Source organism: Anomalospiza imberbis, chromosome 17 (genome assembly GCF_031753505.1).
Source record: "Anomalospiza imberbis isolate Cuckoo-Finch-1a 21T00152 chromosome 17, ASM3175350v1, whole genome shotgun sequence".
Taxonomy (NCBI): Eukaryota; Metazoa; Chordata; class Aves; order Passeriformes; family Viduidae; genus Anomalospiza; species Anomalospiza imberbis.
The window spans coordinates 8864917-8892455 of NC_089697.1; the positions used below are offsets into that span (position 1 = coordinate 8864917).

A 27539-nucleotide genomic window follows, 5' to 3' on the forward strand; every position below is an offset into this window, starting at 1 on the left:
ACTGCATCTGGAATGCTGAACTCCCATAGTAGCAGGAGTTTGTTTCTCTGTTTAGGCTGAGGAACACCTTGATAGTGAGCCTGAAGGAGGCAGCTCTGATGCTTTAGAGCTTCTAGAAACCACCAAGTTACTAAAGATTTTGGTGTCTGAACATTTCTGCCAGTACAGCACCATTCTTATGGTTAACTAATTTTCTATCTCATCTGCATAAAAACGACTCACCTCTAATTGGTAATTTACCCCATATGACAGGAATGCTGAGCTGATGAGTTCTTGTCATTCAAGCTCTGTCTCCTGTACATTGTTGTCTGTCCCACAAGGCCCTCTCCTGTATCCCCATCACTTCTTACAGAGACTTAGCACAGGAGTTTCAGTTTCAACAAAGCCAACCCATGTTCTTGCCAATAATTCAAGCAACTGAAGGTGCTACTCTGAAGGTGAGGATGGGTCTTACAAGTTTTCCTTCTGAAGCTTTGGGTGTGCTCCGTCAGTGCCTTCCCTGACACCCACACCTGCCTCCCTCCCTACAGCAAATATGGCTTGGCTCCACAGTTACAGAAATGCTGCCAAGCTGAGTGTAAATAGTGCCTGCTGAAGTTGTGCCCAGTGGGTTCTGACCAGGCTCACACTGGCTGATGCTAAAATGATTTATTCTCTCTCTTTTCCAGCTGGTGGGCTTTGTGTACGCCTGTTACGTGGTTAGTGTTTTTACAGAAGAAGAAGACAGCTGTAAGTATTTATCAACAGATCCCTTGGCAAAAGTTTTAGTAAATTTTATTTCTCTCTCAGATGTTTGTCTGTTAGGACTGAGCTGCCATCAGACTTCTTTCCATCTCTGCCTCTGTGTGTTATGGCACAAACTACCCCTTAAGGATCAGCTATTTTTACTCTGAGGGTTTTTTTTCCCCTGTGTCACTCTGTGTTAGATGCTGTAATTCTGCTACACTTAGAGCACAAAAAGAGCTTGGTTTTGGCTTCTCAGCTGGACTAAGCCTTGGAGAAACTGGGCAGCTGCTTCTGTTCTCAAGCTGCTATAGCCTGAGAATAATGGCTCTGAAATATTCCCGCTGTGATTAAAAGCACCTACAGCAAAGCTTTCAGCCCAGGGCTCAAGTGGGAGACCTGCAGAGTCTCATGTGGCACAAGCTGAGGATGAAGCAGATCATGAGAGTTCTTGCCAAGAACCAATCTAACCACTAATTTAAGAGCAGAGGAAGTGCTGAATTAGGAGGAGGAAGGAGCCAGCTCACTCATATTGGGTACACAAATCTCTTCAGTGACAGTCAGTCACTGTGACACGTGTCAGGGTAAAGACCCACAGGTCTGTGGGACCTGTGCAGGTGTCCAGCTGCTCCTCGATTGCTTTGTCCCTCCAAAATGCTCCTTGAGACCAATAATTTTACAAACAGAAAAATGGATGCATAAAGTAAATGCAAAGCTAGATCTGTTTGGCAAGGTGTTGGGTCTAGGCAAGTTTACTCCAGCAAAGGATCTCATCCAAAGGTTTTACATCCAAGTATCAATTCTTTTAAGGCATTGGTTAGGTTTGTGCAAGTAGCTTTGTTGTTTTAAAGAGCAGCTGGCATGGGGGAGAGCTGGAAAACAACAGCTTTGAACTGAATATTTGAAAGTATGTGAAGAATGTGTTTTCATAGGAGTGAGAGGAGATGCATTACTTATCTGCCTTGTCCTTATGTTTTTTTCTTCCTTCCTTCCTGGCTGAACTCATTCTCCTGGCTTTATTGATCATTTCTTTAGAGCTTGGCAGTGCACTTAGAGAAGGTGCTACATTATAGTAATATTTTTTAAATTAGGCTATAGCTCTTCTATTAGCTAAATAGCTCCAGTTCTGAGCCCCTGCTGAATATTGTAAAGCAATAACTTGACAGAACTAATTTTTATAGTAGGGATCTGTTAGGAGAGGCAACAACATGGAAGGAAGCTTTATCTAGGAAACACAGAGCTGGTAATTTCAGGATATGTATTTTTTTCCCCACTAACAAATTCACTTTCCCTCTCAGTTCCCCAGCTTGGAGCTAAAATGCCAGCTTGAATAATTAACAATGACAAACCATCAATATTTCACACTCACAGGGGTAGATCCTTCCAATGACCTGAATAAATTTGAGCTGCGTTTTAATTTTCTCTTCCATTTGTGGATTCCTTTAAATGTTGCTTTGATATGCAGCATGAAGTAATTATAAGTGCAGAGGCACATTAATCAGGAAGCTCATGCTAACGTGATTTTCATGAGAAAACACAGCAGTAGGGACCTACTAATGCTGAATTGTGGGCAAGAATATTTTAGATGTGCTAATGCCATGTAGTGAATCACAAGAAACCACACTTAAGATTTTTTTTTTTAAGTGTCTTGGATTTTGAGTGCCCTCCTGCTTGTATGTTCAGATGATAAGACTTGTATGTTCAAGGTACTCAATAGTTACTGAAAATTGCAGTTCGTTAAAGTTTCCCAATTTAGGTGTTCCACAACTGAGGTAATAAAGTTAATGTCTTGGTTTTGTTTAAAAATGGCAGCCTGTTTTGATTTTAGAATACTCAAACACTTTCAAAAGTGGCTGAGAAAAGGTAAAGTTTCATTGAAACTGTTTGGGAATTATCTCCACAATTAACTTAGAACCTCTGCAGAATTCACCCATTACCTTCAGCTGTCCCAAAATCACAGTATCAGCCTGAAGCTCTCCATCAAGATGGAATTTGTGTCAGAATCTGTTGTCCTTAGGTTTCTAAATATATTTTAAGAAGTTTGGGTTTTTTCACATCCAGTATATTAGTAAATATTTTTTCTATTATTTGATCAGCAAAAAACCTCAAACATCTTCAACTTAAATTTAAAATAATAGTGCCACCTTCAGGAAAGAAAAATAAACAGGCACTTAAATAGTTAATAAAACTCTCCAGTTATTTTTAAATGGCACTTGGACAGGATGGTTTTCACACTTCCATACAAAATGTACTAACTTGGCACCAAAAAATGATCCAAACTGGGTCAGTTTTAAAGGGTTTTGCAAGGCCTGCGAGGTCAGTGACAAATCACAGCACCTCAGGCCCTGCTGCCCTGACTGTGCTGGCCAGCTCTGTGCTGCAGCCTGGGCCTGAAGTCCAGGGAACTGAGACAGCCTTGGAAAATTCTTCCCTGGTTACTAAGGGAATTGTCACTTAGAGCTCTCCCCGCTGAGTTACGCTGCCCTTCCGTGAGCCCTGGAGAAGGGAAGCATTGTTCCTGTCTGTGCACAATTCAAAGAAATTCACTTGGCAGAGGGGATGCAAAAAATACCAGAGCTGGAGAAATGAGCTGGCTGCAGTTTTCTGAAGCTGCTGTTGTCTTGCAGGAAAGACAAGTGGGGCAAGAAAATTCCCACTTCACTGTGTGACCTACACAGGGAGGGCTGTGCTGCCAAACTCTCCCTGGCATTCGCTCAGGAGCCAATCTCCAGCTTCCTCCCCTCGGCTCTGGCTTTGTCTGCTCCTCTCACGTGCAGTCACAGCGGGTGGCAATACCCAAGGAGGCTTTTCTAGAGTCTTTGCTAGCTCTGCTTTAAGTTTTGTGTTAGCTGAAATCTCCTCTTTGGCATGCTTACCCATCCCAGGAGATCCCAGAAATCCATACCTGAAAAAATCACTTTTCTGTTCTGTCATTAATTTTTATGTTTATGCCATGACATTCACCAAGCCTTCCTTTCATTTCCTTTCAACTTTCTGGCCATGTTTGTTTGTTTATTTGAGTTTTGATTTTTTTTCAGTTGATTTCATTGGTGGATTTGATCCATTTCCTCTCTACCATGTCAATGAAAAACCCACCAACCTTTTGTTCAAGCAGACATATCTGTAAGTATCACCTGTGCTAAGAGACTCCACGTGCTTCTTGGTTTCAAGGTTACCACAGGTTTGGGTTTTTTCCATCCTTGCAGGTTAATTTCTCCAACAGGGTTTTCAGGCATGGAAGGAATGAACAAATGGGTGTTCAAGGTACTCAGAAGGGGTGAAGCTGCTCTTTCTCAGCTCCAAAATAATTTTAAATTATGTTGCCGCCAAGAACTGAGCCTTCCACATGTGGGGCAGCCCAAGAGTTCAGCTGAGAGCAGGAAGGGGAGCTGTCCACAGCAGCTTCTCTCATACCAATAATGAAGGGCCACTGTTGAATTCCCATTTCTGCCCCCTGAGGCACAAGATCACAATTCCACTCTGTCCACTTATAAGGTGGTTCTTAATGAAATTCTCAAACACAAAGGCCAGTTCTGTCTGTTTAAAGAAGCAATGAGATCTGATTTTATATTCTTTAAATTGATCTGCAAGAGGCAGTTCAACACATGGAAGTTTTTTACAACAGCTGCTGAGGGAGGCTGTTTTTCAGGAACAATGTTACCAGAATCCTGCCAAAAAGAAAGATGTGAGGATGGTGGAAAAGAGTGGGGCTGAGGGAAGAAAAACTTCCTTGAGGTAGAGTGGTAGATGTGCCCCTCTAATTCCATAAGGACTTGCTGCCCACTTTGTCACTGCAGCACAAGATCAGGAATACAAGTAATTTCTGCAAGGCCATTGAATTCCCTGTAACTTTGGGGGTTCTCTAGTGTTATTACAAGGGATGCTACAGGAGATTAAATATTGATTTCTCTCTCATTTTGTCACAGTGGGGTGGAATTTTTCATAGTCTGCAGAAGCTGTGCAGCTTTAAGCAGCTCCCTGATTTACTAGCTGGATGCAGCAGCATGCTGAAGAAGCATCATATTTTTACAGTACAGGGTTTGGGCTGCTTTATTGTTGAAATGGCCAATTCTGCTTTCTGTGGAAGAAGCTATCACTTCTAAATGAAGATTCCTAGATAGGGAGATTGTAATATGAAAAGAAGTTAGCAATGTAAAACTTTCTTCCAGGGCCTCAGTAAGAGGGGAAGCTGCTGCTTAAATCCACAGATAATTTTGCTGTTCCTCCCTCCCATTCTTTAGCCCATCACTTCTCCGTTGATATTTTCTGCCAGCACAAAATAATATTTCTTTCAGGCTAACAGAAGGTGAAAACAGCTGCTGAGCTGTAATGTGACCCTCTATAAATTTCAGCAGCCACCAAATAGCAATTTTTGTTTATTTATTTCAGCCTATTGCCTCTTTTCCATGTGTGTGAATGGGAGTGAGGGAAAGAAGGGATAATTCATTCCCAGGTGCCAAGGAGTGTTGCAGGCTGGGGCACTGACTGCCAGATGCCCTTGTCCAGCTGTGAAAATCATTTAGTGATGACTTGAAGGCAGGTTTGTTTGTTTTTAATATCCTCTTCAAGAAGATGCAAAACAACAAATGCATCCAACCTATTTGAAATTTAAGTTTAAGAAGAGCTAAGGATCTGGAACATGGGGTTTCTGGTTTGAACTCCTTTTTGTTGATGGAAATACTGAATGAAGCCAAATTTATTCTACAACTGATCACTTGGAGCTGACTGCAAGCAGGAACCTTCATTTTAGGATGGCATCACCCCCTTGGCTGCAGTCAGATGCATTTTCTGGGCTGCCACACTCCTCTAACAGGATCACTTTCCTTCATTCCCTAACGGAATGATCCTATTCACTCCAGTTTTACCTATCCTTTTCTGATGAGATCACATTCTTTCCTCCCACTGTGCCCTTTCCTGCATTTTTCTCAAGTCTCTCTTTTTCATATCTCTGAATTTATGAGTTTCTAGAGATCTGAGACCCCACAGAACAATGACATGAGCTGTTGAATTCAGTATTCAAACTGTGCACCCCAGTTCTGGCCTTCAGCTTCCAGCCACAGCACTGAAAGAAGTTCTTAAATACCTTTGCCTCCTGCCAGGAGGAAAACACACCTCCCCAAACTGCTACTGATAATAGGTACTTCCACACCATAATCCAGTTATGTCCCAGCTTTATCATAACGATCTCCCTGACCTCAGCTTTCAGCCTCCAGTCAGTGGAAAACCTCACAGGTTTTTCAAGTCAGGTGTTATTTTTCTCTTTAAAAAAAGACACCAACAACAATCAACCATCATTTTGTGCTGTTGTTTACAAAGGCAAGATTTAAGAGTGCTCATCACAATTCACACCTTGAACACTCACACAGCAACAATGGTATTCTAAAAATAAAGTTATTTCTGTTTCAAGTTCTACAACTGCTTTTGTCCCACATTTCACTGACTCCAGGGAAGTTTGGTTGTGATAGTTACTGTTTGAAGTCACAACCTGAAGTAAAAGAGGCTCAAACTATCGTGAAAAAAATGGTTCTGGAAGTTTTACTGCGCAAAAGAATTGCCCTTAACTCACTGCTGATTGCCAATCATGGCACCACACTAATTATTTAATAATAATAATAATAATATATTAGCACTCATGATAAAAGACATGTTAAAGTCTTCAGTGCCTGAGTTTCTGTGTCAAAGTACTTATCCAGGGGATAGTAAATGCCTTCTGGAAAGACAAAGTTGCTCACCTGAGGTTAAAAGAGTATTTCCATTGAGTTTTTAGGAAGAAAGGGTTGAACTCTTTCTCCTCCCTCAACTGAAGCACAAGTTCAGGTTGTGCCTGCTGGCACCACTGTCTCCCCTTGTGCTGCACAGCTCAGGACCTCAGCTCTGGGTTGCTTTTCTTCTTGTTTGTTCATTTGTAGTAACAGAATTCTTATCACTCGAGGCAAAAAAGCATTTTTGCACCAATAACTGGAAGTGCTGGCCAAGCCAGCTTTGACATTTCTCACTCAAGCTGTTCTCTCCAAGCCCCTGCACTACCTGCCAAGTACCCAGAGCATCCTGAGCATTTGTCAGCCCCTCCTGCCTGCTGAATCCTTTCAGTTTCCTGATATCACTCTCCAAATTTGTTTTGGAAAGCAGCACTGTGCAATCTCAATTATGAAGCAGAAAAGCCTCAAAGCGTGATTTTGTACACAGGGTAGTGCTAAATCAAGAACCTGCTGGATGACAGGAGGTGATCTCTGTTTATTTAAAGGTACAGGGACAAGCACTAGATCTTCCTGCCTTTTAAGATTGTGGTTGTAAGGCTGAGCAGTGAACTGCACCTCACAAAGGTGAGTTCACCCCTAAAGCTGATCTGGCACCTCAGCTACTGCATCACTTTAGGGGCTTCAGAGCTTTAATTTGAGTTGTGTAGCCAGATTTTATGGACTTTCCTCAGATCTACAAATGGAAAGGTCCCTGTGTTAACACAGGGTGTGACTTTTACCAGATGGAGACCTCAGTATTGACAGGGCAGCAACAGGAGGTATTGGTTAATAGAGGGATCTGAGGCTCCAGTTGGCAATTGCTCACCTTAACGGTCCCTGATCAATCTTTTGTGGGCCACAGTCTGCTGGCCACAGGCACGAAGCAGCTGTGAGCATTAAAAGACTTGTCCCCATACAACCATCATCCCCTGCTGGCTTAAAGGGAGTTCTTCAACACGTCAATATGTACAAGCACACAAATAACATTAAGTCAAAAAGTCAGTCCAAGACTGAAACACGGGAATAAGAAGGAGGGGAAGGAAAACTCCTTCAGAATTGTCCTTCCAGCTATCTTCTCCAAACTTTATCAAGCAGAATAATTTACAAAGGAAACTTAAACAGGAAAAAATCTCACTTTGTTCTAAGGAGAGAAAAAACACAAAACAAAACACTTCTGCTTCTCTTTCTAGGTAGACTTTTTCCCAAACAAACAACATGAATTTGCAAACTGTTCTGATCATCCTGAAGCTGCATGTGTAAGAGGTGATGTTTCAGGCAAAAGCATTCACTCACCTTTGCTGCTGGCTCCAGAAGTAGATCTGCTTATCCTGCTGCACCTACACAAAAAGCACATCACTGTAATTTCAAGCAGCTCCTTTATCTTAGAGATGACCCTTAGTTTTTTTAAGTTTCTAACCAAAGTTTATGCAGCTCCAAACGCTGAGGATCCATAGATCTAACACTTGAGCCTAACTGCAGCATATTCAGGTCTGACATATGCATTGCATTCTTTCCAGGCTTGAAGAGTACTTAACCACATTACTTCTGAGCTCTCAATCCTATTCCTCATCTGCAGTCAATCATATTTAAAAGTCCAGAAGAGGAAAGAAAAAATTGTCCTCATTATTTCCACACCATTTCTGCCACATAAAGAATGCAGTTGAGTACTTGCTCCACACTCACAGCCTTCACCTTTTTTCCCCTTTTTATAGGCCTGCGTAAGTGAAGAGGAGCCAGAGGATGGATAAACCTTGCACTCCACCAAAGGTGCTGCAGGAAACAGTCCCCTGGGGCCTGGATCTTTGGCAGAGGAAATGCAGGATGGTGAACTCCACTCCATTTTTTGGTTCCTTGTCTTTTCAAACGCAATGAATGTACATCAAAGAATGGCCACACAGTTGGTTTTTAATCCTCCAAGTGCCCTGACGAACCTTTCCTACCACAGTCTGCTGGTACTGGCCCAGAAATGGCACAGGCCTAAAGACCTCTGGCAGAACAAGTTCACCAAGAGCCTCTCTCAAGAGCTACAGTTGAAGTCGGAGCTGCTTCCTTGTGCCACGGATCCAGAAAGAAGGAAGCACTGCATAACTCCCTGGGACATTTCATATCTTCTGTAGTTAGTTTCCTCCCCTTTTTCTGAACAGAGCCTAAATCCCCTAACACAACTTCACATCCTCCCTGCCTGTATAAAACGAGGTGGGGGCTCTTTACACTTGAGTTACTTAGGCATTGTTGGGTTCTAAGTTAGAGATGAGAACTTCTCCCTCCTTTGTCCCCACCCAGCCAGGACCCCTTGCTCGTTCTCTGTAGACATGGCAGTAGGCTTTTGTCCTGGAGCTCAGTGTTCTGTGGCCTGACTCCTGTAATGCTGAACAGCTGAAAACTACTGCAGCCATCAGCTCTTCACTCAGCATGCAGCTTCACCCTGTTCCAACCAGCCCAGCCATTCTTGGAGCAGCTGTAGCTTACTCTGGGTCTGCCCAGCTACATTAAATTAACCCTGGTGTAGCTGAATCCCGCTGCAGGCCCTGGAAAAGGCCCAGTTCCTCATGGATCAGAGGTGGGTTTGCACCTGCCTTCTTCACCTTGGGCCACACCTATTCCATGGTAACAGCCTGGTGGAAGAGTCTCGTTTGTGACAGGCTTTTTGAGGGGAGGGAAAGGGCTGAAGGGGCAACGCAAGTGTAATTAAGTTGCATTAATGAGCTGCGGCAGTTGATTAAGAAGAACAAAACCAAGTCAGTTTTGTTAGCTGTATCTCCCAGCATGTTAAGTGTCAAAAGCAGAGGAGGAGCAGTTGTCAGCCAGCCCTGGCATTTTTGGGCTGATACTTCCAAGTGCTGTTGTAATTCATTATTGTCTTGCCTAATTTGTTTGGGATTACTTGGCATTTTTTGAGAAATGCTTTTCAGAAGGGTCAAGCTTGAAGCCATGCTAGGGAGAAGTGTGAGGGAAGAATTAAAAACAAAAATAAAAACATTAAGTGCTAAATCAAAGACAGAATTATGCAGCTTTTGTTTTTTTTTTTTTTTTTGCTCATTCCACAGGGCCCAGGAAGCAAAATCCTCTTTTATAAACCCAAATGCATAAGCACTGAGAGAGTATTTTTTGCTTCTGTGCAACTTCTATTCCATATACCCAAATATCCTGAGTTCTGCTTGGGTGTCGCTGCAAGTAAAAATGCTATTTTCTGTAGGGTGTTTTTTCCCTTATTTTCGGCACCAAAATCCACAGCTTCTGACTGAGAAAACAGACAACTAGTTTCATCCTAGTTTAATACCTCAAAGAGAAAAGCTCAACCTTGACAGCTCTGCATGACAAAAGACAAGTACCTCCCTTATTAGTAATATTGTCTCCCTACCAAATTAAAAAATACCAGTGAAACACAAGCTACTCTCCATTTTGAGATCACACACAGCAGTGAGCACACACTTAGAATTCTTTCTCCACCTCTCCTTTATTCACTTTCTTTATGGATCACACTCATTCCTGTCTGCCCCCCTGATGCTCCCTGGAGAGGCAGAAAAACAAAAAGGAGACAAAGAATACACATTCTCTACTCAATGAGATTTTCCCAAGAAAGTTCGCATTTGTTTGGGGCTTTTCAAATTAATCTTTCCTTTTCTCATTAAGCACTGACTTCACACATTTTGGGTTTAACATGATTTCTTTTCCTCAGAGAGAGTATTATCAATCAGATACCAGCAGTCTTTGTCAGCCTTGTTTGGGAGCAATCAAAATTCAGCATAGATGGTGGAAAAAGCAAAGTTTCAGCTCTGAATACCTGAAACACTTTACTGGTAATTTCAGGAAGCAATTCCTCTAGATGGTAAGAGGAGGGAATTTCTGGAATTGAGGTCTACATGTTTTTAACACTACATCTCTCCTGCTGACCAAGCTCTAATGCCACTTTCACCAATTAAACTGATCAAAACCCCTTACCAAGCACTCTAAAGAGATAAAGCATCAAACTCTGCACTTAACAGCATTTAAAGCCCCTTGGCTTTCATGCACACTGGTAAAGATCAAGGAAATAAAAGTGCGATGACTGAGTCACTTCAGAACTACCACTCAATTGCCTGTGTTCACTGTAGCATAAAGCACCAATTAACAGAAGTGAAATAAACACCAAGCCCATCTTCAGGTAAGCCTATAATAATGCAGTATCAGTGACTGCCACTCATCATAAAAAAAAAATGGGTCTGAGAAGAAACAAAGGGTCATACCTACCATATGATCCCTACCAAGGGTCATATTCGACAATTAATTATCTCCTCCAGGTTTCATTAGCAGAGCCCTTCCTCCTCATGCCCTGAGAACTCCTCTCGTGGTCTGCTTGTGCTAGACTCACTGAGTCCCTCAAGGTGACAGCTCTGTGAGGGCAGGGGCTGCCAGTCTGTTCCACCCCACCCCATTCCATCCCCAGCATGACCCAGGAGCAGCTGAAGGCAGTGGGCTCCCTTACCTCCAGTTTCAGAGTGCCCTCTGTTGGGGCCAGACATCGCTGGAGATGCTTCTCCAAGAACAATGTGGCACCTGGTTCTGAAGGGACATTTCCCTGCAGGAGAACAAACAAGCTCCTCCCTTTCCATGGGGTGGAAAAGCCATTCACCATTTTCAATAGGGTTAGCCCCAGGAATAGTTGGTGCAGTTCCAGCCTCACTTAGGTTCCAGTCACACTCGGGTGAGCTTGGAGGAAATAACACTGTTGCAGCACCGAGCTGGTATTTTCCCCTTCTCAGATTACCACATCTATTTAAACTATAGGTTTCTGCTGTATTTATAGAGGCAAAACAAAGCCAATCATTTTTTGAATCCAGACAAGACCTAACTGGCATGGTGGTGACATTCTGTTCCCTAGGAAAGCTGCTGTCTGGCAGAGACCCAACCAATTCCTCCAAGAGTTGCAGAGTTTAAACCACTCAAGTTGTAATTGCTCTCATCTTTGCCAAGAACTGTGCTAATATTCCCTTCTTCTGAAGGCAGGAATGAAGAGAGCTGCCCACCCATGGGATCTACAGATCCTGACACCTTAAAGTGACTCACAGGCAAGCCACCAAGCTGTTTAGTAACCAGAGCTGGAACCAGAGAAGCACTTCCAGAACCACAAATACACTAAAAAGAGCCACCTACCAAAACTCTACAAAGACTTCAGCTCAGAATCATTCTGCATCTGCACAGTTTCCTGTATCAGATCCTTACTCTCCTCCATCCTTATCCCTTCTTTTGCAGTTTCAGAGAATTTTGAGGAGCAAAATTCTTCCCTCTGGGCGTGGTGTGGCCCTGGCACAGGGAAGCTGTGGCTGCCCCATCCCTGGAAGTGTCCAAGGCCAGGCTGGACAGAGCTTGGAGCAACCTGGGATAGTGGAAGGTGTCCCTGCCCATGGAAGGGGGTGGGAATGGGATGAGCTTTAAGGTCCCTTCCAACCCAAACCATTCTAAGGCTCTACAACCCACATGCTGGCTGGAAGGTTCCAAAGGACACTAATGGATGGTAAGAACAGCTGCTTTTCTTACTCATGCCCATGTAGCACTGAAGGACAGATGTGATTTACAACCTGATGTCACTCCAACATCTCAGCTCACCACCACACCCCTCCCCCAGCAGGGAATTGTACTAGAATCAGATACTCAGACCTCTAAGTTAAATAAAGGAAAAAATTTATTCAGTGAAAAAGAACAGTTTAATTTTAAAAATGTATTTCCTTTCCCTTCACTTAGCAAGGGATAGTGTGATTGAAACTTACTTTCTTTGGCTGCATGATAGAATATTCCATTTTAAATACAAATCACCAGTTTAGCCAGCAAAGAGAGGTTCTAAAAAGGTATGTTTCCAGAGCTGCTTTCCACCAGGATAATACCCAACAGCCAGGGAAGAGCGCCATAAGAAGCTTCCAGGAAACCATCGAGTGACCCTGAGCACAGAGCCTTCCACCAGGGGAGGTCAGCTGAGAGCAGAGAGCTTGGAGAGTTAGGCCAGACTTTTCCACTTAGTTATGCAAATTTGAGTGTGACTGAAACTTTTCATCAGTTGTTGAAAATTCAACGAAAAGAGGAGAAAAAAGACAGCAAAAAGGGGAGAAAAAGGTAGATTCTCCATCCCCCACAACACATTGTTGCTGAGTATTCTAGTCCCAATGGAATGCATTTTGTACAAAAAAATACTCCAATTTTCAATCAAACTTCCTGAAGGAAACCCTAAGAGAACAATCTCTCGACAACTGCTGAGTGAGAAAGAACCAGAGAGTCTGCTGAAAACAGTCTTTGATTTCAACACAGAGCAAAGATTCACTTGAGAACACAAAAATGTGGAGGAGAACCTCTCTCAATAAAAGCCTCATTTTGGAGGACAAAAGAACCCAGCAGTTTTCCTGGAGCAGTCCTAAAGCAAGAGTAGATCAAACCAGCAGTTCTTCCTAGAAACACTGTGCACAGGAGACACATTCAGTGAGTTTTTACAGTTATGCCAAGCTACCCCGCAAATAAGATTGCTCCAGCAAACTATTTACTTATTTTCTCCCTCTGCTGAGTTATCAATGAGTTGTAGGGACTTATCTTTCCCCTTGGGTGCACCATGGCTCAGGACATGAAGGCTCTCACACTGCCCTGGATGACAGCTCTGCAGATGGGACACAGCCTCAAATTGAGGGCACATTCTTCACAAGCTACCAGGTGGCCACAGGGAACAAACACAACAGACACATCTTTGTCCATGCACACTTTGCACATCCTCTCCTCTCGCAGGCGCCGGAGCTGTTCTTCTGTGCTCAGCTGAGACTCATCTTTACCAAAAAAAAAAAAAAGAAAAGAAAAAAAAAAAAGCCCAAACTGTTAGTGTTTTGTCACAGCTCCAGAGTGCCAGTTGTGACAGCTTAGGAAGTCACACTGCAACTTGCCCATTGTTTTGTTCAGAGACTGTGAAGATGGCAAAAGTACCTCTTAGGCAAGTTTCATTTAAGCAGAAAAACTACAGCTATTGTAGACTGGCTTATCTACACAAGGTTCAGCTTATTTGCACTCAGTGGACTGAGCAGGGACACAGATCAACAGCATTTACTCTGTTAATTACCCCCATAAACTGGATTTTTTTTGTAACAGCTGCTTCACAGGGGCACTCCAATCCCTGAATAAGGGTTCCTGTGCTCAAGTGCCACTCAAACAAGCACACAGTCCCCTTCAAAATTCAAAAAATGACTTAGTATAATGACTACTGATACTGTTACTCTAGAACTCCTCCCAATTATGTTTAAGCTCAATTCCCCACACTGCCAGCCCAGAGCACCTGATTCCTTCTGCTGCACAGATCGCATTTCTTGTCTTGATGTTCCAGTCTCTCTCTGAACAGCACCTGTACAACCAGAAAAGAAGATGGTATTCAACTCACTCCTTTATCCATCTCCTGACGGTGCTGTGTGAAAAGAAGAAATACCCAGGACCTCAGAAGCATTTGGTTAAAAATTTCTTATCTCAGCCTGGCATGGCTGGTGTTCTCTGTGGTGCTTCAGTGGCTATTTAAATTCACACCTCCTTGCCAAGGTCTGTCTGTCCACATCACATTCTCTCCTCAAAGGTGGTTCATCTATCACATCAGCTGGTCACTCCAGCTCCTGTGCTACTCTTTAAACAAAATTTCAGTTTTGTGGGATTTTTTCCATGTTAGCTACAGAAATGGCAGACCATGCTGTGGAGGCAGGAGCTTTGGAACTGCATCTTCAAGTAAGCTTCACTTGGCAAACAGACTTCACAAAACAGATAACACAAGACAGAAATTAAGGAAAATATATATTATCCAGACAACAACTACAGCTATTTCTAAACAGGTTATTAATGACAACTTTCAATAGGCTTGGAGTGATCATCCATCCCAGGAGCTTTGCTTCAGACAACTGCCTCTGCCTGGATCAGCTGTGAATTTGTGCACAAGCCTGCACATCATGGAGTGCCAGTTACTGCAGGTCTGAGTGCAGCAGGAAACACCAAGGATATCCCCACCACAGCCCAGTGCAGGCAGATACAGCCACTGACATCCCAGCAACCACAGCTTCTCCAGGTTTCTTTAACTCAGAACCTCATTGCTCAGGCTCCCAAGGAATGGCAGGCTTGGGGGCACCACCCCTCAGTTCCAGCCTGGGCAGAGTGAAGGCAGACCCTCAGGACACTCCCAGCAGTGCTCCAGGTGCAGTGAGGAAGAGCTTAAACACCCCCTAAGCCCAGCTGTGAGTCAGGCCTACCTCTCCTTCCTCCTGCACTGCTGCTGGCCCCCCAGCCTGACTGCAGCAGGTCTGAAACCAGCTCAGACTCAGACAGGTAGAAAGTCCCAGTCAGCGCAAATTTATTCTCTACCAGGTTTGCAACCCAGGTGGGGTCAAAGCCCATCTGCAGGACATTCTGCACTATGAAACTCTGATCATCAGAAGGATGAGCCAGCAATTTCCAGTCCCTCAGAGTATCTGTAAAGCAGTGAACAGGTACTTTACCAAAAAGGCAGTGCTTTGAGCAAAAAGTGTGGCATTCCTTGAAGGTGTTCTACATAAATGGCATTAATATATCCTAGAACACTCCTCAAGCTACCCATTTAGCTAGATTAACTTCCACATTTATTTTTTACTTCAAAACATAATTCACAAGGAATTTAATCAAAGCCAATTTCATAAAAGCCAAGACACTTATTTTGGATGGTTTATTTCACTTTATCAGTGAACACTTTCCTGTGTTCAGCATCAGTCCATAATCCTTATCTCTGTTTTCACATCCCAGAACAGAAGCCTCAGAACTGCTTTCATAAACATCAAGTAGAACATCCCAATTGAAACCTCTCCTACCTGACCCATTCATCAGTAACAACAGAAGTAGGAAATTCAGCTGGCAGTCTCTGCAAAGGCTCAAGTCTTGCTTAAGCTTATGGGACCCAAACTTCACCTACTTACATTTCTGGGAACATCTGATAAATGGGAAAAAAATCCAGGAACAACATTTTCATGAACATCTAGACTCTACTGTTCTCTAGCTTCTTATCAAGCATGTTTAAAGTGTTGTAGTGAAGGGCTTTACAGACAGACATCAACAGCAAGAGCATCAGAAGCCAAAGGTAAGTTAGGTAAGCACTCAAAACTCACATGATGAGCCAGACTAGCTAAGTGTCTCTGGCCTTAGTCTAAGAGGTCTCACAAGAGTAAGTGATTTTGCTTCTTGAGCCAGAGACCATTTCCTAAAACCAAACTGCAACAACTTCTAGAATTATCAAAACATCTCACAAGCACCGTGTCTACAGAGGGCAGAGCAGCTGAGGTGGGCTGGTGGAACTCAGACTACACCACATTCACCAGAAGATAAAACACCATGGAATTACAGCACTGACCCTGGGAAGGAGAGGAGTCTTGCTCAGTCTGATCCCAGGAATGTCTCTGAAAATGATACAAAAAGAGAAGCATGTGTTCAAAACTCTCCCATCTGCCAAACCTAACCCACTACACACAAAGTGTTCACAACTCACTGGAGCCAGCAGGGTGCTAGAAAAGGTCGCCTGAACGCTGTTAACAAATTCTCTCCCCTTTGAGTGCAGTAAAAATTCACACCTATGAGCAGAAAAGTTGAAATGCGTTAGTACAGCATCTCCCAAGTGAAAGCAGCAATTTGAAATTTAGAAGCAAAGGGTGTTACAAGCAATGAGCAAAACTCCATATATCCATTAAAGACAGGGTATCAGGTGTTTCACCTGCCCACCTCTTGCACAAAGGCTGACAGTAAGAGGATCATGATCCCTCCCCCTTAATTCAGTCTTCATTTTGGCCCAAGATGAGCTCAGTTGTAACATGCTTTAGAATGAACCACAGGAACTGTGATGAGAGAGCAGTTCACAGGAAAGAAACAAGAACTGCTGCAGAAACTCAAGGCTTACAATACATTTCTTCTTGTACCTCAGAGTAGGAGCACTGAAAGCTCTTTGATGCCAAAGGAAGTTATTTTAATTGAACTCTTAGATGGTGAACGCCAGGTCAAATTAGAGAATCTCAGGTCTGAACTGTGCCATTCCACCTAAGCTTGAACATTTTATTTTGCTTTTAAGGTGAGAGGATATAAACATTGCTATCCTAAGAAGAAAAGTATCAGTGTGAAATGCATGACCTGTCTTTTGGGGTATTTGTTAACCAAGACTGACTTACTCTGGGTACCATTTGGCATGTTCTCTCCAAGGATCATCTCCAAAGGACCAGCTCCTCACGCCTCCATCACAGTAAAAACACCTCACTACATCTCCTCGTCCTGAAAGGGAGATCAAGAGATTATTTGACACCTGAGACACTACATGCTCCACACTAACCCTGGGTGAGACTCAGCACAAAACGCAGGCTTTGGACAGAAGAGATGAACACATGACAATTTACTAACACAGTGCACATTGTACAGGGGCAGGAACTCAGTCTGAGCTCCCAGAGCTGGCTGAGATGATTCCAGAAGGGGATCACAAGCTAACAGGCAGCATCCATGGGAGCAGCTGAGCTCCCATGCACAACCCCCCAGCCAATCCCCCTGCCTGCCCTTGCAGCAGAGCTCTAATTAGTTACACCTGTGAGCACACTGCTCACACTTTAACCACAATCTGCCATAGTGCCAATATTTCCCCTGGCTGGTCAATTCAGAGAGGATTATTTCTTCAAACCTGTTACCTAACCAGCACAGCATTCTCAAAGGGAAAGAATAGCATTATATTGATATTCACATGAATGTGATTACAAGAAATATTGCCAATTTTCTGCAACAAAAAAAAAAAAAGTATCTGATTTCTGTATTTCAGATGAAGAGTCCCTAGAGAAACAAGCCACAGCAACAGCCAGAGGGGCTGACTCCATACAGGTTTGGGGTTTTGAGAAGAAAAGGCTTCAGTGCAAGACACAGCCTATCCAAAACACAACACACCAAGCAAGCTCCTCAAGTCCTTTTAGAAGTGCAAGGAATAAATTCACTCAATGGATCTTAAAGCACACACTTTCCTGTCTGTAAAACGTCTGTTTCATACACATCACCTTTTCCTCTCCTGCTGGCAAGGAGGTGTTTACTCATGGAGCCCTCAGTACTCAAACAGGAGTTAAATGTTGAAACAAATTCTGCACAAGCAGCAAGAGAAACAGCACAGGCAGAAGGAAGGACATGGGTTTTAACTACAATACACATACACACAGGTATTTGTAAGAGCAATAAAACAGTGAAACTTTCAGAAGTTAACCTGAATAAGAGTTAAGGACATTTCCCCAGAGTACCTACCTGTGTAAAAGAACCCTGCTCTAGCCAGTTGCTCTGGATGCATGCTGGAATTTTGCGGCCAGTTCTCAAACGTAGACAGTCTCATCTCCTCTGTCACCATCTCAGGGTACTCCGGCTCGTTGGGCAGGGCTGTCTCCTCACTGACTATCCCCTGCAAGACACTCAGGAACTGCCCATCCACAGTGTCAAAGATCTCCTGCAGGGACAGCGCCTCCTGGTTCCCAACATCCTCACCACTGAGGTATTTACAGGAAGGGAAGAAACGCAGGTGCTCTATTACAGGGCAATCACCAGGTCTCCAGTCCTTCAGGACACCACCACAGCAGAAACACTGCACTTCATCCCTGGGGCCCAGGTAGAAAAATCCAGCCTCCACCAGGTCCCGGGCAGACACCGGGGCGCTGCGGGGCCACTGCTGGAAAGTCCTCAGCCTCCTGGCCACGCTCTTCATGCTGGCATCGAAGAGCCGGTGGCGAGCAGCCCTGGGCTCAGGCTGCTCTGCTGGTGCTGCATCCCCCATGGCCGTGCTCTGCAAGAGAGGATGGAGAGCCCAGAGCGGTCAGCTGCATTCCCAGCCCCAGGCAGCACTCACCCCGCGGTATTATTCCTCGTCCCCATGCACATTCCAGAAAGCTCCTGCTGGCAACAAAGCCCAGCTTGTTTCGGAACGGCAGCCCAGCCACAGATCTGGTGTTGCTGTACTTTGCTGCTGAACTTTTGCTGAGCCTTCACTGGTGTCTGATGGGAAGAGTCCAGTGCTTTCCAAGGCCCCCTGCCAATTTACAGGAAAGATGGAACAGAGAGGGGAGGGCAAAACCTGTGCTGCCTCCCAAGCTGAACCAAGCCAGCCTTTGGCATCTGATCTGCAAGATAAATCCCCAGCCATTTTGTAAGCCTTTAAACTAGCATGAAAAAGGCTCTGCTTTTTATTCCCTAAACCAGGCATGTCATAACAAAACAGAGAACAGCCACACCCAAACAAATAATGTCTCGATCTCCCATTTACAGCCAAACACCACATAAAACATCACATTTCTCATGTTTTTATTGTCATGATTATTAAGCAGCGATCATCTAGAAACAGCTCTATAAAAGAGAACTCTTCAAAGCCATGGCCTAAAATAATTAGGTACAGTTTCTATGAGGTGGTGTCCTTAAATCAAGGATTTTATAGTTTTTGTCACATTCTGCCTGTGCTATGTCTGTGCAAGAGGAAGAGTAAAATTAAACAAGTTTCCAAGTGCTTGATTCTTCAAGCTCTCACCCTGCTTAAGGTAACAGCCCTTCACTGGGTGATTAAGCTGAACTGCAACTCAGCCACTGCTTCCAACATTTTCCCTATGGCTGGCATAGACACTTTCAAAAGGCCCTACAATGACACAACTGAGAACCAGGAACAATTTAATTCCTTTGGAGAGAAGTCTCTACACAATGTGACTAAGTTAAAGGTGCAACCAACCTCCTTCTTTAAAATTTAGGGCCCTCCAAATTCCTTCCCCCCCCCCAACTCAATAGGTGAGTTCAACTCAAGGAAGTGCAACTTCCTATTTACTGGCTATCAGGGTTAAGCATTATTAGAATACAGCCCCCAAAATGTCACATCAAGAGGAAAAAATATAAATACACATTTTTCAAACGTACCATTTTTCAAGGCTGGTACAGCCCATTAAAATAACAGATAACTACAGCAGGGCACAGTAAAATACAAACAAGTGAAGACCATAGATGCAGCAGCTAGTCTGCAGCAAACACCATCACAGAGACTCTGAGGAGGCTTAAGAAACACTCAGGCCAGTAGCATCTCTAAAGAACTGTTTCTCTTAATTAAAAGCTACCGCACATTCAGGGAGGGGAAAAAAGCTTACAGGTTATTTTAGTCACAAAACCCATAGCTGTCCTCCATAGTTATTACATATTTAGTGAGATTTTAAAAGCAAAATCAAACCTACTCAACTACATGTCTCTCATAACAAAAGGTAGCAAGGAAGAGAAAGTTCATTAGCAACCAGAATTCCCTTCTATAAAGACAGGGGCAGAAACCAGGGCTGGAAGAAAAGGCTCTAGAAGTCTCTTTCAGAAACTGTGGTTTATTTAATACAATAAAGAAGCTACTCAAGAGCTATGTCACTGGTATAAGGAGAAGTCCATAGAGGCTCTGAGGCCAACAGTCCCTGATGCCCAGCAGAATCTGCAAGCTAAGCAGACTGAGGAGAGGCAGATTGTTTGCCTTCACAGCAGATTTTGCTCCCAGAATACAGAAGCTAGTTCATCAGGCACAGCTCCACAATCCATGCTGCGCTCATCTTGAGCCTTAACAAAGCAAAAGCTGTAACTCTTAAGCTACAACAAATTTTGGGTTTCACAGAAATGATAGCCAGATTATCTTAGCCTTCCTCCACCTAGAAAGCACTTGAGAGCAAGCTTCAGAGGTTTTGCTTTCTACCTTCACAAAGGAAATTATTTCTTCCACAAAAGACTTTTTTTAATAAGAGGCGCAACATAGGAGAACAAATATATTTATCTTTTGCTTATTAGGAAGCTCATTATGGTTTACCTTCACATACTCTGCAGAAGATTCCTTAACTCTGCTAATGAGACTCCCCAAAGCAAATTAAAATTTTAAAGAGCTATAACACCACTAAAAACCCATATCCTACCACAAGCCACTACTTACATAGGAATACAAAGCCAAAACAACATTAGAGCTCATACCAGCAATTAGCACAATAAAAATATTCCTTAAAATAAACCCCAGCTTTACCTGAAACATGTTAACTAAACCCCAGAAAGCTTCCATAGTTTAAAACTCTCTTGACACCACAAACTTCACAGAGAAATCTTCTCTCCTCAGAGGACTCCCCCAAAGCAGAAACACTCCCAAAGAGTAAGTGAGCCCACCTGCCTCAGAAGCCATTTTATAATGCTTAGTTGCCCCCCATTGGTTGGGATGGGCTGAAGTTCTCTATTGGCTAACGAGTCCAAGTTTCATCTTTATAAAAAGGAGTCACAAGGCAAAGTTAGGCTCAAATTTTCTCCAGAAAAATCTTGTTAAAGCCTAGTCTAGTGCCAGGTGTGACATCCTGACTCCTGTGTTATAATGGCTGTCACATCCCTAGTTTGCTGTGCCTCTATGAACAGTATTTCTGCATCTTTTTCAGCTTGTTTTAACATGTGTTTTGTACCTTGCATTTCTTAAGAAAATGTACTGTAAAATTAGCAGATAAATAGCAACAAGAATTTTCTCCAGACAGCTTGAACAGATTGCATTGCCTTTACTTTGGGAATCAAGTATTTTTCTCCAATTGCATCTTCACAGCTTGAAATCCTCCTATTCCTTTGCCTTCCTGTGGTCACAATTCCACAAAATGGAAGATTTTAAGGATAGTTTTGAAAGGTGCAATTACTTGAAAATGTGTTTTCCTTTACCACTGCCTGAGAAGATGTATAAAGCTTCTTCTAAACTCTTGACAAATTATCAGTTCTCCATGTAAACATAAGAATTTAGGTGGCTCATGTTTTGTGGATATGATAAATTAGCATTTTTCTGTTAATAAAGAGATCCAGAGTTTTTTTTTTGTTTTTTTTTTTTTTTTTTTTTTTTTTTACAGGCAAGCCCGTATAATCATTCTCATTAAAAAAAAAAAAAAGTGTTGGGTTTTTTTGCTAATTAAATACTCGTTAATGAAAGCCCCTGAGCAGTAGAGGGCAGTGCTTTTATATGACATTTACAGAATGCTGCAACAAGAGAATGTGCTGGGGAGGTTTGTCCTTAGTGAATTTCTCTGTAATAAAATACATATAAAGATAATTGCACATTATCTTGCACTCCGTGGGTCCTGCCCTTTCTAAGTCTATGCTGATTTTTGAAGAATGCATCCTAAAAATCCAAAGGACAGAGTTAACAAAATCCCTCCTGCAGAGGCTGCTTGGGGTCTGCTGATGGGTTGTAGCAAATCACCTGTTAAACAATAAGAGTGATTGATAATTCTGATTTGATAAAGCATTTTACAAGCAGTGACCTCATCTTCTACTGCTTGTAACCACCTGGCTTCTCAAAGGTGTGCACAATTCCACCTGTTTTAGGAGAAGCTCCAGCCTGATTGTTAAAGAGGGAAAAGCTGTACAAATCTCAGAGGAGCTCAAAAGCAGCTTCGAAGTTGACAACATTGGTCTGCTTCTGGCAGTGGTTGTTTGTTTTGGTATTTTTCTTGTATACATAACATTCTTCCAGCATAAAAACTTCAGGACAGGTTTAAGGTTGATTTTGTGCAGGGATACATCCATGTGGTTTTGGGGGGAACATTTCACCAACAGAGGAAAGCTGAGGAGGACCAGTGAGATGACTGTAGTGTAGAAGATGAAATGACTCCCAAGTGTGGTGCTGAAAGCAAGTAAAAACAAGTCACCATGTATAAATGATAGGGGTTTATTTTAGCATATCAAAATTTGGAAAGCAAATAACATATTCAGTAATCTGTCCTATGCAACTTATACTGATCTTTTTTAGCAAGTCATACATTTTCATTTTCTTTTCAGAGCATTAAGATGTCCTACTGAACTTCTGAATGCTTCTTAAAATGAGGAGTGTCATGAGCTAGTGATAAACAAATGTGGGAATCAGTAAACATCAATCAGGAGTCCAGGACAGATCAGTGATAATGATCAACACTGCCATCACTAGACAGTGATTGGAAACACTCGATGAAGAAAGTAATATAAACATAATTAATCAAAAATCTGCTTGCTATTATCAACCTGATTCAGAAGGAAAACAGTCAATAAATACAAGGGCCAGGGTACATCTGGAGACAGCATAATGAAGAGCTTGAAAGCACAGAAGTGACTGGAGCCCCTGGAAAAGCTCCAGCAGAATTCAGCATCTCCACCCTCGAGGTGCTGCACAGCTGTAAGGGGCTGAGGCTGTTCTCTGTGGCTTAGCTTGAGGTAGACTATTGTGCTTTCATCAATAAATTAAGAGTTTACTGAGGAAAGAGGCTTTTATAACAGGAGTCAAAAAAGGTATCAGTTGGCACTGGTGAGGAAATGAAGAGGCTGGAATACAAAAGGAGACACCATAGCTTGTCACTGCAATTGATGAGTAAAGGGACTGGGTATCGAGCAAATTTATGGCATCATTCCCATTCCCACTTGCTCAGATGTTAGCCACTATTAAGATGTGGATCCATTTTTCAGAATAAAACATTCAGATCCTGTGATGTAACTGCTTTGCAGCCTGAAGCAGAGTAGACAAAATCATTGTAGCTGAAGGCCTAGACACAGATGACTGCTGCTGTTTCTCCATTTAGGGTCTCTCTCTTTTCCTCTTCTGACTACCTCTTCCTTGCATGTTGTCCTCCCCCTTCCTTCCCCTGAAGGGCCTGCTGGTCTGGTCCTGCAGAGCAGCACCTGCACTGCTGCTCTCTGGGGAGCTCCTGCTACAGGAACACCCGGGAGGAGCCCATCTGCTCAGCTGCCTCCCAGGGCAGCCCTGGGGGACCAAAGCACACTCTGGATGTTGACACACAGCTCCACAGCATCCCTAAAACAAATCCACTGTGGACAGGAAACAGGATCCAACTCAGTGAATAGTGACAAAGCACCTTGAAAAGTGACTGAGCACCCCTGGGACAAACACAAAGCCATTTCCTCAGGGCAAGGCTAAGCTCAGAAGCCTCACTTTGCTTTTTCATGCAGCTCAAGTTTTTCTTTTCCCATAACAAGTTCCGCCATACATCCACAGTGATCTTCTCTGCCTATCAACAGCTTCCTCACTGCACTTCCTTCAGCAGACTTTTCAATAATTATGAAAAAAAATTAACACATTATTAATAATAAATGTTTTATTTCTCCACACATTAACAATCACTCATTCAGGAAGCTTGGAAAATATTGCTATGAAATAAATCATAGAATCTCAGAATGGTTTGGGTTGGGACCTCAAAGTTCATGTCATTCCACACCCTGCCATGGGCAGGGACACCTTCCACTAACCCAGGTTGCTCCAAACCCTGTCCAACCTGGCCTTGGACACTTCAGGGATGGGGCAGCCACAGCTTCACTGGGTAATCTGTGCCAGGGCCTCAGCACCATTTGAGTAAAGAACTTCTTCCTAATATCAAACCTAAACCTCTCCTCTTTTAGTTTAAAGCCGTTCTCCCTGATCCTATCACTGCATGCTCTTGTAAAAAGTCCATTTACGATACATAGAGACTGCTGGAACTAACACACAGGTCAGTAACAAATACCTGTGTTGTCAAGTGATTTCCTAGGGATCCAAATCTTTTCATCTCCTGCCCTAATTCTTTCCCCTGGCCCCCACTACTATGGCATTTGATTGCCTCAAAACTTTAGGTATTGTAATAGTTAGGAATAGCTAAATGTAGCCTGCAATGTGATTCATGAAAGTGCTTCAAATCAAATCCTATTAATATCCCAGCCCACAGAACAGAACACAGTACATATGAAAAGGAAAATCTGCAAAGCACAGCAGATACACAAAAAATCAGTAGAGGAACTGGCCTTAAAATCTAAAAAACTTCATGGTTTCAGTGTCCAGCCTATTATAAAAAATATTTCTGCTATTGAAGAGTGGGTGCACGACTGTTCTCTTCTTTTTCAAAGGAAAGTGTTTGTAGAAAATAGCTTCTTTTTTATTTTTCTAAGTGTCTTTTGGAGCTGGAAAGTGTGAGTTTCTTTTTCAAGGATTATTTTTTCTCTTTATTCAGTCTTCTAGCCCTTCTTGCCCCTGCTGGTGAACCCAATAATCATGAGGGAAAAAAAAAAAAAAAGAAAAAATTAAAAGCAACCTCAAACCCCATCCATTATTTGTTGTCTTTTTTGTTTCCCATAACATTCTAAATACTTTAAAAAAATCTGTAAAAATTCACTGCCACTGCAAATTGGATGATCTATTTTCAGTTTTCAGCAGATAAACAATCCAGTGACCCAAAGAGCATGCAGAGTGCTCAGAGGCCTGAGCAGCAGCACAGGGATTGGAAATACAAATTAAAAATTGAGGAGGAAAACCGTAGTGCTAAGTACATTCCCACCGTGAGTATGGAAAATATAAATTATATTCCCTTGCTTTTTTCCTTCCTAAGTAGCACCTGGTAGGTTTCTCCAAAGATGAATTGCACCTCTTCCTCTCCCTCTGGCTGACCTTGATCATTTCCTTCTGATTCTGACATGGAGGAGCCTCTTTGGGCTCTATTCCCTTTACCTGCTTCAAGCCAAGAGGTAGAGAAGCAGAAGACCTGGAGCCTCGTGTAAACTGAGTGGCACTGCAACTCCAAATTATTCATTTATAAAACTAACAGCTCCTCAGAAGAGATCCTTACCCACTTGTGGCCACAGTTCCACCATGCAGCCATTAAATTACCTGTAAAGAAGAATTTGTCAGGCATTGTTGTGATTCTAATGGAGCTCATCCTACTTTATAATTGGCAGAAAATCAGCCATCAAGAATCACAGAACATCTGATTTTCCAATTAAATCCTGCTATAGTTTGGACTGTGTTTTTATTGCAGAGAATGTGCCTGGCTGCCTGAATATTGCTTGGGCAACAGGCAGAAAGATCTATTCTTGAGCTATTCACACTACAGTTATCTGCTTTTTTCCATGCAAATTGGCTTGGACTGAGTTTATTTTGTCCCTGTATCAATAATCAATAGCAAGACTGAAAGATGAGGAAGAAAGACAACAGAGCAACCTGAAGTCACTGCAAAGAGCTGAAGGGAAAAATGCACAACAAAGGAACCAAAGACAGGCTGACCTTACAATTCCATAGAAACCCCAGGACAGCAGCAAGAAGGAGCTGCCAAGGATGAAGATCAAGAGTGAGACAGGGGAGAATCCCTGTGCTCAGTCATGGCTACGTTGAGCTCCTTGCCACAGCTTTCCAAGGAATTTGTCTTGCAGGGAACAGCATGTGTGATGCTGATGTCAGATGGGATCTGTTCACAGGCCACACTCTTTGCATATGATTCCCCTCCTCATGTTTTCACAAACAATGTGTCAGTGACAAGAGAAACAGGAGAGGAGAACAGATACAATTTCTCTGTGTGTCTGCTTTTACTTTTCACCCTAAAATGATGGAAGTGAATGCTGGATCCTTGGTTTGGGAACATGCCACAGGGGTGTAGGGTGCAGGAGGGAGATGATTCCATTACGGCAATATTTTGTTTTCTTCCATGCTCGTATCAGAGAGGGCTGCATAAAATTCCTGTAAAACCTGAATTAAAAACACCAACAAAAATACGCTGTAGTTTACACATGAACTCTTCTGAGATTTCAGAGAGTGTTAGCAAAGAAGAAAAAGATAAGTACAACTTTTTCTTAAACTAGAAGAACACATTTCATTCAACTAAGACAGAACCAAACTCCTTGTTTCCCCCTGGGTTACAGTGTTACACTCCAAGAGTATCCTAAGTTATAGAATATATATAAAAACATGAATATTGCCTTATCCATATCCTTCAACTATGACTTTTCATCTCACTGGTGTTATTTCTAAAAGACTTCTCAATGGATAGACAAGATCATTCTTAGCATTACCAGGAGGAAAAAAAAATCAGATTTTCCAAATGCAACAGAAAAAAAATATCCCACAAAGACTTTGATGTGTACATGCATGTAAATATGTGCCATGCTGCCTTTGGGTCTAACCTAACAGGTGGAGCCTAAGAGCCCCCTGTGCGTTGGGATGCTGAAGCAGAGAGAGCTCTAACATTCTGCCCACATGCTCTCCTGGCAAGGATGATTCATAGTCACATCGTTTCTATATCGAGATGTGAACATACACAATCACATGGACTTCAGAGCAGTGCCCATCACGCAGGCACCCAGCCTTTCCCTTCTCCTTCTGCACACATGGTCCTCTCTCCAGCCATGCTGATCACTTTTTTGGTCCTGTTTCTTGAAGCTCTGCTCTCTGGACAGACTTTCCAACTAGCTCAGGGAGTGCCCACAGCAGGGATTTACTGACTTGCTCCATAATTACACCGAAGGCAGACAGAATTGGAACAGGCCAGCTTGGACAGGGCTTGGAGCAACCTGGTCTAGTGAGAGCTGTCCCTGCCCACAGCAGGGATTGGAACAAGATGATCCCTGAGGTGTCTTCCAACACAAACCAGTCTGGGAAAAATAGTATTTTCTAGGAAAATACTAGCTTGGATTCATATAGCATGTCCTAGCCTCATATAGCATGGCCTAGGTCCTTATTCCATGGTGTAGCCTAATATAGCAGGGCCTGGCCTCATATAACATGGCCTACCACAATAGAGCATGGCCTGCCTTCATATCACATGCCCTGGCCTCATATAGCATGGGCCAGCATAATACTGCATGGCCTGGTCCCATATAGCATGGCCTAGCCTCATATAGCATGGCCCAGCATAATATTGCATGGCCTGGCCTCTTTTGCATGCCCTGGCTTCATATTGCATACACTAGCCTCATATAGTATGCCCTGGACTCATATCGCATAGCCCTAGCCTCATATAGCATGGCCTAGCCTCATATAGCATGGCCCAGCATAATATTGCATGGCTTGCCTTCATATCACATGCACTAGCCTCATATAGCATGGCCTAGCCTCATATAGCATGGGCAGCATAATAGTGCATGGCCTGGCCTCATATAGTATGGCCCAGCATAATATAACATGGCCCACCATAATATTGCATGGCCTGGACTCGTATCGCATGGCCCACCATAATATAGCATGGTTTAGCCTCATATAGCATGGGCCAGCATAATAGTGCATGGCCTGGCCTCATATAGCATGACACACCTTCATTTCACATGCCCTAGCCTCAT

The 27539-nt window shown here is 43.0% G+C and overlaps 2 protein-coding genes across 7 annotated transcripts in view; one reads left to right on the forward strand and one right to left on the reverse strand.

Annotated features, from left to right (window-relative positions):
• The window catches only part of NKAIN4 (sodium/potassium transporting ATPase interacting 4), a 50698-nt gene extending 41241 nt beyond the window's left edge, over positions 1 to 9457 (forward strand). The window contains exons 5-8 of one of the 5 annotated variants that reach the window (XR_011004781.1): positions 669 to 729; positions 3762 to 3846; positions 7652 to 7724; positions 8174 to 9457. Coding sequence is in view for 4 of the 5 variants with exons in the window: in XM_068207912.1 (XP_068064013.1) it covers positions 669 to 729; positions 3762 to 3846; positions 3930 to 4143 (360 nt within the window). In the remaining variant the exon portion in view is untranslated. Of the gene's footprint in view, positions 1 to 668; positions 730 to 3761; positions 3847 to 3929; positions 4593 to 7651; positions 7725 to 8173 lie in introns of those variants that run through there. The other 4 variants (XM_068207913.1, XM_068207912.1, XM_068207914.1 and 1 more) reach the window with 4 other exon arrangements.
• Positions 9458 to 12105: 2648 nt separating this feature from the next.
• On the reverse strand, positions 12106 to 20636 carry BIRC7 (baculoviral IAP repeat containing 7). 2 transcript variants are annotated; one of them, XM_068207916.1, is made up of 8 exons: positions 20485 to 20635; positions 17724 to 18252; positions 16625 to 16724; positions 15955 to 16036; positions 15820 to 15865; positions 14693 to 14911; positions 13744 to 13809; positions 12106 to 13243 (listed from the first exon to the last, which is right to left on the reverse strand). In XM_068207916.1, exons 1-8 carry the CDS (start codon positions 20518 to 20520, stop codon positions 13041 to 13043), a joined length of 1281 nt encoding a protein of 426 aa, XP_068064017.1. In that variant the 5' UTR covers positions 20521 to 20635; the 3' UTR covers positions 12106 to 13040. The 2 variants fall into 2 exon arrangements, with proteins under 2 accessions (XP_068064017.1, XP_068064018.1); XM_068207917.1 differs by lacking the exon at positions 14693 to 14911 and having other exon boundaries at positions 20485 to 20636.
• Between the last annotated feature and the right edge of the window lie 6903 nt (positions 20637 to 27539).